General features: G+C 38.7%; 1 protein-coding gene across 1 annotated transcript in view; it reads left to right on the top strand.

The window, feature by feature from the left end:
- The window catches only part of COPG2 (COPI coat complex subunit gamma 2), a 302,894-nt gene that overhangs the window by 46,152 nt on the left and 243,416 nt on the right, over window positions 1-13,326 (top strand). Inside the window, exons 6-9 of the mRNA XM_023639688.2 lie at window positions 762-837; window positions 2,301-2,393; window positions 3,631-3,717; window positions 4,794-4,951. Coding sequence (XP_023495456.2) covers window positions 762-837; window positions 2,301-2,393; window positions 3,631-3,717; window positions 4,794-4,951 — 414 coding nt within the window. The remainder of the gene's footprint in view (window positions 1-761; window positions 838-2,300; window positions 2,394-3,630; window positions 3,718-4,793; window positions 4,952-13,326) is intronic.

The raw sequence follows: 13,326 nt of genomic DNA, 5'->3' as shown, positions 1-13,326 counted from the left end.
AGACGTGGAAGGACTATCAGTTATTCACAACTTTCTCGTCTTGGTGTCGTAATGGCGTGAGTTGGAGCTGTAGGCCATTGTGGATTATGTGAATGAAGCTGAGCGAGGGAGGAGATGTGAATAGTCAGTCTGGGGTAGTATAAATGCGCGGAGGACAGGGGAAGGGAGGACAAAAGAGTGAATAATATAATATAAAGGCGAAGAACCTCTTCAAAGTTGGACACAGAATTTTGTACAGCAGTCCACACTTCTCTGCATGTTTTTAAAGCTCAGCAGAAAGGCTTGAAGCCATTGACAGTTGTCATTTTAGAACGCCATGTCTGAGAGAGACCTCAGGAGTTAATCATTTTAGTCATTTTCTTTTAAAGAATTAATGTCTAGTCTGAGGGATTTTTAGGATTTTTGAGGATTTCAGCCTGGGTATCTCTACCCCGTTGTCTTATTTTTTATGCCAACTATCAGTATCTAAAATAATGCATTTAGCGTATTTATGTGACTATTATCTCTCTCTTCCCACTAGAATGTAAGCTCCATGAAAGCAAAGACTGTTTTGCTCACTGCTCTGTTCTTAAGATTTACAACAGTCTTCTTACACAGTAGTTTCAATATTTATCCAAAGAAGACACTCAATAAGTATTTGTTGAATCAGTAGCTGCATTAAGATAACTTTGGGGACAGCTGGAATTAGCTAGGGGTGGACTCCACAGGAGAGAAGACTCTACTCCAGTTGATCTCGTGATAAATTATTTGATTTTTCTCAGTCTGACTAAGGACATGACCGGAAAGGAAGATGTGTACCGAGGCCCGGCCATCAGGGCTCTCTGCAGAATCACTGATGTAAGTTCTCTTTGTTTTACTCAGTCATCGAAGGGTACACCGTGTTTGTCTGCAGGTGGCCATGTAAATTTAGTGGGATTCTCTAGTCTGACTTTGTGAATCTTCAGTGTAAGAGAAACATGACCACCAGAAAGGCTTTCGTGGCTCCAGGCTTTTTTTCTTTTCGATTGTTTTTTCCTTTTGTTTATTTAGATAGTCTATTTCTCTCTCTATTTGCCTTCATCGACTTTTGTTATTGTCAGGGCACATTCTTGCAGGAAACAAAAACCATTCAAATTTAGTTTTTTTTTTTTCTTTAAGCTTTATTACAGGATATGTATCTCTTAGAATTTGAGGTAAACCTTACAGCCAGATGCCAGAGCAAGAAATAGGGCAGCTCTAAGGAACTCAGCAGCAAGATTTCTCAGATATTTACTAGTATGATCCATCATTTACCAGGCTCGAGCCTCCTCATCAGCTATTTAAGAGATCTGATTAGAGGCCTGGTTAGCCATCACCCAGCCAGTTGCTTGTATCTACTTGGGTCTGAGTCAGGTGTAACCTTGACTCTGTCTGTTGTCTCTGGAGGGATGAAATTATATAGTTATGTTAGGCTGTCCCTTCCTAGGACCTCTGAGTAGGAAAGGTTAAAATGAATGGCGGGCTGGGCATTGCCACGCAGATTGAATACTATTTCAGCTTTATTCCTGCTTGGGTATATTTTATATGTATCTTCTCAAGTTTTAAAGGTTGAGCAGGATCAAATGGTAAATCTGGATCCTAGAAGGAGAAATAGAAACAGTTTAGTATTTTTTTCTGCTCAGCTGTTTTGTTGTGGTTGTTTTTGTTTTTAGCATTAAATTGGTAGCATAAGACTTGCTGACGCCAGTACTAGCGATCAGACTCATTATCTGAATATTGATCTCAGTCTGTTTACGCATCTTCATATGTCAGCGCCTTCCTGGTGCTAAGCTTTCTTCCAGTGAAATTGAAAAAGAACTTTGTTTTCAGAGGATCTCATATTGAGGGCTCACTATGGTAGTATATTAAACACTTAATTTCTTACGTATCTAAAATAATCAGGGATCACATTTGATTTATAGGACTCTATATCCCCTTCACATAGAGGTATCTTCAGGACTTCAAAAGCAGCTTCCATCCCCATCTGGGAGTTAGTTTTATATCACCCCTGATAAGTTGAGCCTCTAATTCCTCAAATTGGGATGCTCCACTTTGAGACAGTTTACTTCATTGTTGAACAGTCCTTCTTCCTTACATATACTCTTAAGTGTTCCTCCTTGAAGCTTCCACTCCGTTGTCTGGATTCCACCCTCTGAGATATGATTATTATGTGTTCCTTTGAATGCATTCTAAATATTTGCACAGAAACAAATATATGACTGGTGTTTGTAAATTATTTTGAAGTGGTAATTTTGCGTGAAAATGTCTGCTTTAACAGCTTTTTCTTTACTGAATGTTAATAGGGAACAATGTTGCAAGCCATTGAAAGATACATGAAGCAGGCCATTGTGGATAAAGTCTCCAGCGTATCCAGTTCAGCGTTGGTATCTTCCTTAGTAAGTAAACAAGTAGCCCCCTGCTTCTTATGCAAGGTACAGTTTCTAGTTGCTAAAACAAAGTAGCACTAAGATTCTCTCACAAATGAAACGTTTAAAAAATGTGCATACATCTCTATTACTTTATCCAAGAATGTTTTCTCTGCCGGGGGAGCATTTAGCAATTAAAATGGGCAGTTAAGGGGGCCGGCCTGGTGGCTTAGCCCGTAAGTGTGCACGTTCCACTTTGGCGGCCTGGGGTTTGCTGGTTCGGATCCCGGGTGCAGACATGGCACCGCTTGGCAAGCCATGCTGTGGTTGGCGTCTCACATATAAAGTAGAGGAAGATGGGCACGGATGTGAGCTCAGGGCCAGTCTTCCTTAGCAAAAAGAGGAGGATTGGCAGCAGTTAGCTCAGGGCTAATCTTCCTCAAAAAAAAAAAAAAAAAGGGCAGTTAAAAACGTGAAATTTTCATATATTTGAAAGGTTTTGGTAATTAGAAAGTTATGTTGTACACATAATAAAGATGGTAGGTGAAGGGGAGGTGAGGGACAGGGAAGAAACTGAGGGTCCATCTCTCTCTTTAAATCTTCCTTTGGAAGTGACCTGCACTCTTACCTTTTGCTTCTTTGTCCTCTGCTTTCCTTGGGGCCCTGTGTCTGCAGTGTCCTTTGCTCCAAGTCTCCTAGCCCACTTCTAAATTTCCTCCCAGGAAGTGATCTTTGTTTTAGTCACAGCTTTTCTTGCTTTCTTTTATCAAAACAAAATTTATTCCTTACAACCTATCACATTGCATTTGATTAAAATTGGTAACTGATGTCTGAATGGATTAGATCATCTGAATCAGAGAAGTTCCTGATTCTGGAATATAATTGGTCAAGTTTCACAGCAGGTGATATATCAGGACTCTGGTTCTTTCTTCTAGGTGAGTTTCCTGGAAGTGAAACCTGTAATGTGAACATTATTTAAGTACTATTCTATTGACTGTCCATTCCCTTCCTGTCCTTCCCCTCTAATTGCTTCCTTATTCACACTTCGCCCAACCCACAAACATAGTCACCTTTGCAAAGAGGTCTTGGAGAAAGTGTTTCTGGTTTATCAGTTGCCTCAGGAATAGAGACTTGAAATACTTACAAAGTTACAAAGTTGTTTCTTTCTGTTAGAAATTTCTCTTAGTGATTTTCCAAGAAAATGAACTCATGTTTCTAAACTTCTGGTGACCATGCATTGTCTGTTCTTAATTTTTTCCATATTTAGCACATGATGAAGATCAGCTATGATGTTGTTAAGCGCTGGGTCAATGAAGCCCAAGAAGCTGCTTCAAGTGATAATATTATGGTTCAGGTACTGTCATTAAATCACCTTAGCTTATGTCTTAAGATCAACCTTCTTTAACCACATATTGTAGGGGTAATTTATTGATTCCGCAGATGAGTATTAGCTAAAGTCTAATACTAAGCAGCTTACTGTTAACTAGCCTATTAGTGCATATTCTCAAGTAGGTATCCTACTAATTATGACTACTGCCATGGGCCCTGCTAGTGTTTAGGAGAAACTGTAAGGACGTTCGAGAAAGGTTCTTATATTCAGTAGTAGTTTGAAATGTTCATTCCAAAGGTCACAATGCATTTCAGCCCTTTATTTGAAAAATAATTTGTGAAGAGGATGTTCACTTCCAAGCATTTTAGGCCTTGATGTTAGTAGACATTATAAAAACATTAAAGGGTAATTTTTAGTTTGTAAAGCTTTAAAACCGTTTTGTTGGAAAGATCTCCTTTTCATATTCATAGGCTATTCCTAATTAAAAGGAACAAGAGTAAATTCTTAACTGGCAATTTTATGTAAAGTACCCCATTTGTATTTGAGAGGGTACTTATTTATCCCCTTTCAATGTTTACAACTTCTCATGTTAGCATATTCAGTTACAAGGAAATAGAACAGTAATTTTTCCCTTGGGAAACATTCTCACTCTCCTAACTGTGATCGTTATGTTTTCACACAAAGTGCCACGATAATTACACTTCTTATGCCTACTTTAGGAGATTAATCCTTTAACTACTAACATGGCCACAGATGATTTAAAGCCACTAAAAGAGACCTGTAAGACTGCTGAGGCTTTGGACCTGAGAGCCTTTGTACTAGGGACATATGGGTAGTGCTGAGCCTGCTGGAGCCTCTTCAGATTGTGTCACCTCTTTAATACTGCCCGGTCTGAGTTCACTACTTCTGGGGGTGAATTAGAAACTCATCCCTCAGTCTTGCCTGTTTGATTCAGTATAAAAAAGATATTCTAGTTGTATACATTATACTTGGGTATCTTTTTATTAAAAATCTAGTTCCATATGATTCTATTTTCATGTAAGTTTTATCCTCTTCCCACTCAGCTTCCTGTATATTACATTCTTTTTCTTGTTCTTTAGTACCATGCATTGGGAGTCCTGTATCACCTTAAGAAGAACGATCGCCTTGCTGTTTCTAAGATGTTGAATAAATTCACTAAATGCGGTCTCAAATCACAGTTTGCTTACTGCATGCTGATCCGAATTGCCAGTCGCTTACTAAAAGAAAATGAGGAAGGGTAAGTGTCTTCACTTAAACCATTTGCTGGTTAATATGCCAAAGAGTTTACCTCCTTTATGAATGTTTTTTAGGCAGTGCCAACTTTACACAGGGATTTGATGTTTTCCAAATTGAAAAAAAAAATCATAGAATTCCAAGTAACACACCTTCTTTTTTTCTTAATGTGTTTTTTGGTATATGTACTTAATAGATTATGATTGCTGATAATACAATGACAAACTGATATTAAACAAAAAATACTTATAGATCATGGAGTATACAATAATTAAATGTGAAAGCTGGAAGTGATGTTAAGAATCATCTTGTGGGGCCGGCCCTGTGGCCCAGTGGTTAAGTTCTCGCGCTCTGCTTTGGCGGCCCAGGGTTTCTCCAGTTCAGATCCTGGGCATGGACCTAGCACCTGTCATCAAAGCATACTGAGGCAGCATCCCACATAGCACAACTAGAAGGACCCACAACTAGAAAATACAACTGTGTACTCGAGGGGACTTGGAGAGAAGAAGGAAAAAAAAGAGATTGGCAAAAGATGTTAATTCAGGGCCAGTCTTAAAAAAAAACACAAAAAACGAATCATCTTGTTTATTCCTTTTATTTTTCTAAAAAAGAGTGTTGAAATACTGCGTTTAATGATTTATTTGTTTAAATGATCAATTTATTTAAAGGGCATGAGGGAGACAAACAGAACTACACGTTTGTAAGGTTTGTATTATTCATGTAGTAGTGTTATTTTATTTGATGGTAGACTGTGATAACATAAGGATGAATATTATAATCTCCTGTGTAATCACTAAAAAAGACTAGGAGATATAACGTAAATGTCAACAGAGAAGGTAAAATGGAATATTAAAAAATCTTCGGTTGAACTTCCTGCTTCCAGTAATGGTGGAGTAGCTTGATGTTAGCCCTCCTGCAAATAATGATTTTATTATTAGTACAAAACTCTGTCTCCCCAGAACAAGAAAACCCACAACTGTCTGAAAGAACTGGTGAGTGGTGAAAAGCAGGCAAAAACTGCAGGGAAGCTGATGCCTGAAAGACAGAAGCTATCCTGGGTGAAGATTTGTGTATCTCTGGCTGGTCTCCTGAGGGCACTCCACAGTTCCTGGGTGTGGGATCAGAGGAAAACACCGTATTTACTGGACGGGGTGGGGGTGGGGGGGTCAGAACACAGTGTGAAATCGGAAGAGTAATGAAAACTTAGAGTGTAAATCCTGGATAGGAGGGAGCCACGAATGGGGTGAAACTCAAAATCAATTTTAAACTGTAAAAATTGTTGACCACTGAATTATGCATATACAGGGAAAGACTCTAGGAAACCTGGCAAAAAGCAGAAGCTGTCAGCTGAAGCTGAAGCTGAAAGAACAGAATGGAGAATTCAGCTGCAACTTACTGTGGAAGACATCAAGTTTGGAGTTTGATTCCAGCCTAGTTCACTGCCTGCTAGAGAAACATTATAAATTCTGTCTTTGCATCATATTAATCACAATGTCTATATACAGTAAAAAATAGCGAGAAGTGCAAAGAATTTGGAAAATGTGACCAGTAATTAAGAGGAAAAGCAATCAATAGAAACTGACCCTGATATGACTCAGATATTAGAATTAGCAGATAAAAACTTTAAAGCATCTATTGTAAATTTGTTAAAGACTTTAATGGGAAATAGTTATAATGAATGAAAAGGGGAAATGGAAACTATAAAAAGGAGCTAAAATGAAATCTAGAGCTTAAAATACTGTATCAGTCAGAATTCGACCAGAGAAGCAGAATCCATAGGAGATAAATATATAACGAGATTTATTACAAGGAATTGGCATATGCAGTTTTGGGGCTTGCTAAGCAAGTCCAAAATCCATAGGGCAGGCTGTCAGAAAGGCAAGATCACAGGCAGGCTGGAACTCATGGGCATGGGCCAAAGCTGCTGTCCACTGGTACTCTTTGCCATTGCACATTTTACTATAAACAGCAAGAAACCAGGTCACACCTTCAACACTTTCCCTGGAAAGTCCCTCAAGTAAATATGCAAGTTCATCACATACAAGTTCTGCTTTCCACATGACTGCAGGACACAGTTACACCAAGCTCCCTGCCGATGTCTTACAAGGATTTACCTACTTCCAGTTTATAGTAACTTCCTCACTTCCTGCTGCTCCTCCTAGACCAGCTTTCTCTAAGCAGTCTGTGAGCCCTCACTGGCAGTGACATTAAAGACCAGATGTCTGATAAATCTTTCAAGGCAGTTTAGGCTTTCTTCATCATTCTACTCAACGTTTTTCCAGGCTCCACCCACTTCCTGATTCCAAAGATGTTTCCACAATTTTAGGTATTTGTTATAGCAGTACCTCACTTCCAGGTACCAGAATTGGTATTAGTTTTTTATTGCTGCCATAACAAATTACCACAAATGTAACAGCCTGTCACCACATCCATTTATCACCTCACAGTTCTGTAAGTTAGACGTAGGTCTCATGGGCTAAGGTCAAGATGTTGGCACGGTGCTGTTGCTTCTGGAGGCTTTGGGGGAAAATCTACTTCCAATCTTATTTCTTTGCAGTCATAGATTGTAGGTCCCTGTTTCCTTTCTAGCTGTCAGCCAGGGGTTGGTCTGTGCCGTGTAAGGTCGTATATTCACAGGTTCCATGGAGGAAGGCATGGACATCTTTGGGGGCCATTCTGCCTGCTACAGGTACAATAACTGAAATGGATAATTTGCTGGATGGGCCTAACACCAGATTAGAGATGGCTGATGAAAGAGTGAAAGGGTTAGAGTTAGTGAATTTGCAGATAGAGCAATAGAAAGTAACTAATCTGAAGAACAGAGAGCAAACAGATTAAAGAAAAATAAACAGAGCTTCGGAAAACTGTGGGGTAATATCAAGTGGCCTACCACTTGATATGTAATTGAAATTCCAGAGGGAGATGTGAGAGAATGGAGCAAAAAAGAGAAATGAAGAAATAATAAATAAAGACTTCCCAATAAGCATTTATTCTAGCAGGGCAAGGATGATCTAACAGTCAAAAATCAACATAATATTTCTCATTTAAAGAATAAAGGAGAAAAATCTTAATGGATGCAAAGAAAGCAATTCAATGGCAATTTGTGATTAAAAATCTCTTTTCAAGGCAAAGAATAGAAGGGAACATCATTATTCTGATAAGAGTACCAAAAAATCTCCAGTAAACTTTATGCTTGTTGCCAAATTATTAAAGGCTCTCCCCTTGAGATTGTGAGTGAGACAAGGATGCCTGCTAATTTTTTGAATAGCATTTTACTGGAGGTCCTACTTGGTGCAGTAAGTCAAGAAAATAAAATATCTAAAGATTTGAAAGAGGACATAAAACTGTCTTTGCAGACAACATGATTGTGTATATAGAAAATGCAAAATAATCTACACATTATCTATTAGAATTGATACTTGAATTCACCAAGGGTACTGGATAGGTCAATATCCAAAATCAATTTTATTTCTATATATAAGCAACCAACAGATAAGATACAATTTTGAAAAGATGGTACTGTTTGTACTAAAATCAAATGCTTAGGAATAAATCTACCAAAAATTGTATAAATCTCTACACAGAAAATTATGAAGTGTCATTTAAAGTATGACTTGAATAATTGGAGGGATATGTCATGTTCTTAGAGTGGAATATTTAATACTGGAAAGATGTTACATCTTCTTCTTTTGATCTATGGATTCAGTGAACCCCCAATCAGAATCTCATTTGGGTTCCTTTAAATACCAACCAGAAATGCATACATTTGTGTGTCAAAAGACATACTAAAGATACCTTTAGTGCTATTATTCATAATAGCTCTGAAATGGAAATAGTCCAAATGTCCATCAATGCTAGAATCAAAAAATAAATTGTGGTGTATGCAGTCAGTAGTATACAACAATGGAAATGAACAAATTACTGTTAAATGCAGCCACATGGATAAATCTCACTAAGAAGTCACACACATACATTCTGTATAGTTCCATGTAAGTTAATTTCAGACTTAGGCACAACTAATGTATAGTATTAAAAGTTAGGATAGTATTTATCTTTAGGGCAGCAGCACAGTAGTACTTGGAAGGTGGCATGTAGGGGGCTTCTGGAGTGTTTGAAATACTTATTTTCTTAATCATGGTAGGTTTGTAATAATTCAGTTATGATTTAGTTGTCTATTGTTGCATATCAAATTACTGCAAAACTTAACCAGATTAAAAGGACAATAAATATTTATTTTCCCACACAATTTCTGTGGGTCAGGGATTTGGGAGTATCTTAGCTGGATGGTTCCTGCTTGAGGTCTTTCATGAGGTTGCAACCAAGATGTCGGCCAGGGTTGCATCACCTGAAGGTTTGATGGAGGCTGGAGAATCTGGTTCCACGGTAGCTCACGCATGCCACTCGTGCCTCGATGCAGGCTGTTGGTAGGACACCTCAGTTCCTTGCCGTGTGGATCTCTCCACAGGGCTGCTTGAGTGACCTCATACCATTTTGGCTGACTTACCCCAGAGCGAGTGATACCAGAGAGTGCAAAGTGGGAGTCACAATCATTTTTATGATCTAGTGTTTGAAAACACATTCCATCTCTGCAGAGTTCTGTTGGATAAAAGGTTCAGTGTGGATGGGGATTACACAAGGGAGTAAATAAAGGGAAACAAGAATTCTTGGGGGTGTTTTCAAGGTTGGCTACTGTACTGGTCTGCTAGCGCTGTCATAACAAAATGCCACAGACTGGGTGGCTTAAACAACAGAGATACATTTTCCCACAGTTGGGGAGGCCAGAAGCCCGAGATCAGGCTGCCAGCAGGGTTGTTGTTCATTCAGTGAGAGCTTTCTCTCAGGCTGCAGATGGCCGCCCTCTCACCGTGAGCTCCCGTGATCTTCCCTCAGCACCTGTGTACGGAGAGGAGGAGGAGCTCTCTGTCGTCTCCTCTATAAGGACATTAATCCTGGCAGATCAGGACCCCACCCACATGACCCCCTTTAACCTTACTTCCTTCCTTACAGGCCCCGGCTCCAAATAGGCTCCAAATAGAGTCACACTGTGGGTTAGGGCTTCAATATACGAATTTAGGTGGTGGGGGGTGGGGCACACAAACATGCCATCCATAAAAGTTACATCACGTACTTTTCTATATTTTTCTTATAATTTAATACAAAATTAATTTCCAAAATTGGCTGATAATTTCTCAGACCTGTAGAAAGAAAGATACCATCTGCAGAGTGAAGAAAAACAAAAAAGCACCAAATGCTGAGTAGAATGAAGGACAAAGATAAACAAGCAAGCACATTCTAACTGAACTTTTTTTAACATCAAGGATAAAGAGAAAATTCTAAAAGTTCTATGAAAGTGAAGATATTTGACCCATAGTTTTACTTCAGATTTCTCTCAGCTGCATTGCAGCCAAGGCAGCAGTGGGGCGTGTGTGCCCAGGGTTGTGGGAAGATAACTGTCAGCTGGAATTCCGTACCCAGCCAGACCGTCACACTGGGGGTGGAAGAAAGGTGCTCTCAGACATAAGGGTTTACTGCAAATAGTTTACCAGTCACTTTGTGAGAATCGTCCATCGATTTACTCCCCCAGGAACAAATAGAGGCTCAGAAGGCAGTCGTGGATTTAAGAAGTAATAGTATAACAATTGATCATTCTAAATAGATGACATTGTAACTTTTTAAAATTTAATAGCAAGCTCAAACATTCCAGAGGACAGCGGCATGATAAATTATGGTGTAGAAGGTGGTATTAGATGGAAGTAAAAGCATGCTAAGCTTTTTTGGGGGCGGGGGGGGGGGCTTGTTTGGGAGGAAGATCTCGTTAATGGTTAATATTAAACTTTGTTAGGTAAAGAATTGGGTTAGTAACTAAGACTATAAATGGAATGTAAAGCTTTATGTTGAAATAAAAATGGAACGGGCTGGCCTGGTGGCGTAGTGGTAAAGTTCACATGCTCTGCTTTGGCGGCCTGGGGTTTGCAGGTTTGGATCCAAGGTGTGGACATGGCATCAACTTGGCAAGCCATGGTGGCAGCCATCCCACATATAAAGTAGAGGAAGATGGGCACTGATGTTAGCTCAGGGCCAGTCTTCTTCAGCAAAAAGAGGAGGATGTTAGCTCAGGGCTAATCTTCCTTAAAAAAAAAAAAAAAAAGACAAAATGGGATTTTGTACTTTGAGAAAAGTAACGATCTAAAAAATGATATAACAGAAATGAACTTGTATATACTTAATAGCATTATTTCAAAATATGTAAAGCAAAATCTTAAAGAAATATAAGAAATTAAGTTCTTGGGAAAATTTAAACACACCTGTCTCAGAAACTGACAAATCAAGTATAAAAACCTAAGACTGTAGTTGATCTGTGTATCACTGGTAACAAAATTGACCTCATATTTAGAACCCTGTGTCCAAGAGAGAATATACAATATTAATTCTTTAAAATTTTTTACTTGAGCAACATAATGTACATATTGAAAAAATGCATAAAATTTATAGTTGTATGTACATTGTATCTAGTTGCTGGGGAACACTCAGATAATGACCATGCATTAGGTAGTAGTACATTTCTGGTATCCCAGAAGTGCTTTATGTATCTTTCTTGATCATAACTACCCCCAGCAGAAACCACTATTCTGACTTTTATGGTAGTCATTTCTTTGCTTTTCTTTAGATTTTTACCCCTTGTGTAAACATCCCCAAACAGTATGGTTTAGTTTTGCCTTGTTTTGCACACTCTATCCACAGAATCATGCTATATTGTGCTGCTTGTTTTTTTCACTCAATATTTTGGTTTAAGATTCACCTTTGTTTTTTGCTGTAGTTCTAGTTCATTTTAATTATATGTATATCTCCTTGATTGAATACTTCCTAGTTCATTTATATTCATTCTTCTGTTAATGGGCATTTGAATGGCTTTCTGTTTTGAGCACTTATTAATGAAATCACTATAAACAGCATCCCTGTGCCTATACCACACTGCCTCATGACCAAAGATTTCTTTCTTTGTATGTAAGCATGCATTTCTACAGGGTATATATCTACGAGTGGAATTGCTAGATCATTGGGTATACATCTCTTTACTAGGTAATGTTAGACTTTTTTTTCAGTGATTGTACCAATTTATATTCCAGCCAGTGGTGTGAGATTACCTGAGCCAAGACTTGATGCTGTCAGACTTTAAAAATTTTACTAATCTGAGATAATATATTTTTTTATTGAGATATAACTCACATACCATAAAATTCACCTGGTTTTTTTTGGTGAGTAAGATTGGCCCTGAGCTAACATCTATTGCCAATCTTCCTCTTTTTGCTTGAGGAAGAGTGTCACTGAGCTAACATCTGTGCCTCTCTTTTGTATGTAGGATGCCACCACAACATGGCTTGATGTGCAGTATGTAGATCCATCCATGCCTGGGATATAAACCAGTGAACCCCAGGCCACCGAAGCAGAGTGTGCAAACTTAACCACTACACCACCGGGCTGACCCCAAAATTCACCTTTTTAAAATATATAATTCAGTGGTCTTTAGTATATTCACAAAGTTGTATAACTACCACCATTTATTCCAGAACATTTTTATCACCCCAAAAAGAAACCCCTAACCCGTTAACCCCACTCCCTATTCTCCTCTCCCCACAGCCCCTGGAAAACATTAATCTGCTTCCTGTCTCTTATGGATTTTCCTGTTCTGGACATTTCATATTAATGAAATCATACAATATGTGGTCTTTTATTTCTGGTTTCTTTCACTTACAGTGTTTTCAAGGTTCATATGTATTGTAGAAATATCAGTACTTCATTCTTTTTATAGCTGAATAGTATCCCACTGGGTGGCTATACCATATTTTATTTATCCATTTGTCTGTTGATAGACATTTGGGTACTTTCTGCTTTTTGGCTATTATGAATAATGCCACTATTATCAGTTGTGCATAATTTGTTTTTTGAGGAAGATTAGTCCTGAGCTAACATCGGCCGCCAATCCTCCTCTTTTTGCTGAGGAAGGTCGGCCCTGAGCTAACATCTGTGCCAATCTTCCTTTATTTTATATGTCGGATGCCTGCCACAGCATGGCTTGATAAGCGGTGGTAGGTCTGTGCCCAGGATCCGAACTGGTGAACCCCGGGCCGCCAAAGCAGAGCACTTGAACTTAACCGCTATGCCGCCAGGCAGGCCCCTGTGCATAATTTTTTATGTGAACATGTTTGCAAGTCTCCTAAGCGTCTATCTAGGAGTAGATTGCTGAGTCATTATGTAACTCTATGTTTAACTTTAAACTGTTTTCCAAAGTGGCTGTCCCATTTTACATTCTTGCCAGCAGTGTGTGAAGGTTCCAGTTTCACCACATCCTCACTAACACTTAGTATTGTCTGTCTTTTT

The sequence above is a fragment of the Equus caballus genome, chromosome 4 (assembly GCF_041296265.1).
Source record: "Equus caballus isolate H_3958 breed thoroughbred chromosome 4, TB-T2T, whole genome shotgun sequence".
NCBI classification, from domain to species: domain Eukaryota; kingdom Metazoa; phylum Chordata; class Mammalia; order Perissodactyla; family Equidae; genus Equus; species Equus caballus.
Note: the sequence above shows the minus strand (reverse complement) of the source record. Positions and strands in the feature narration are given on the sequence as shown.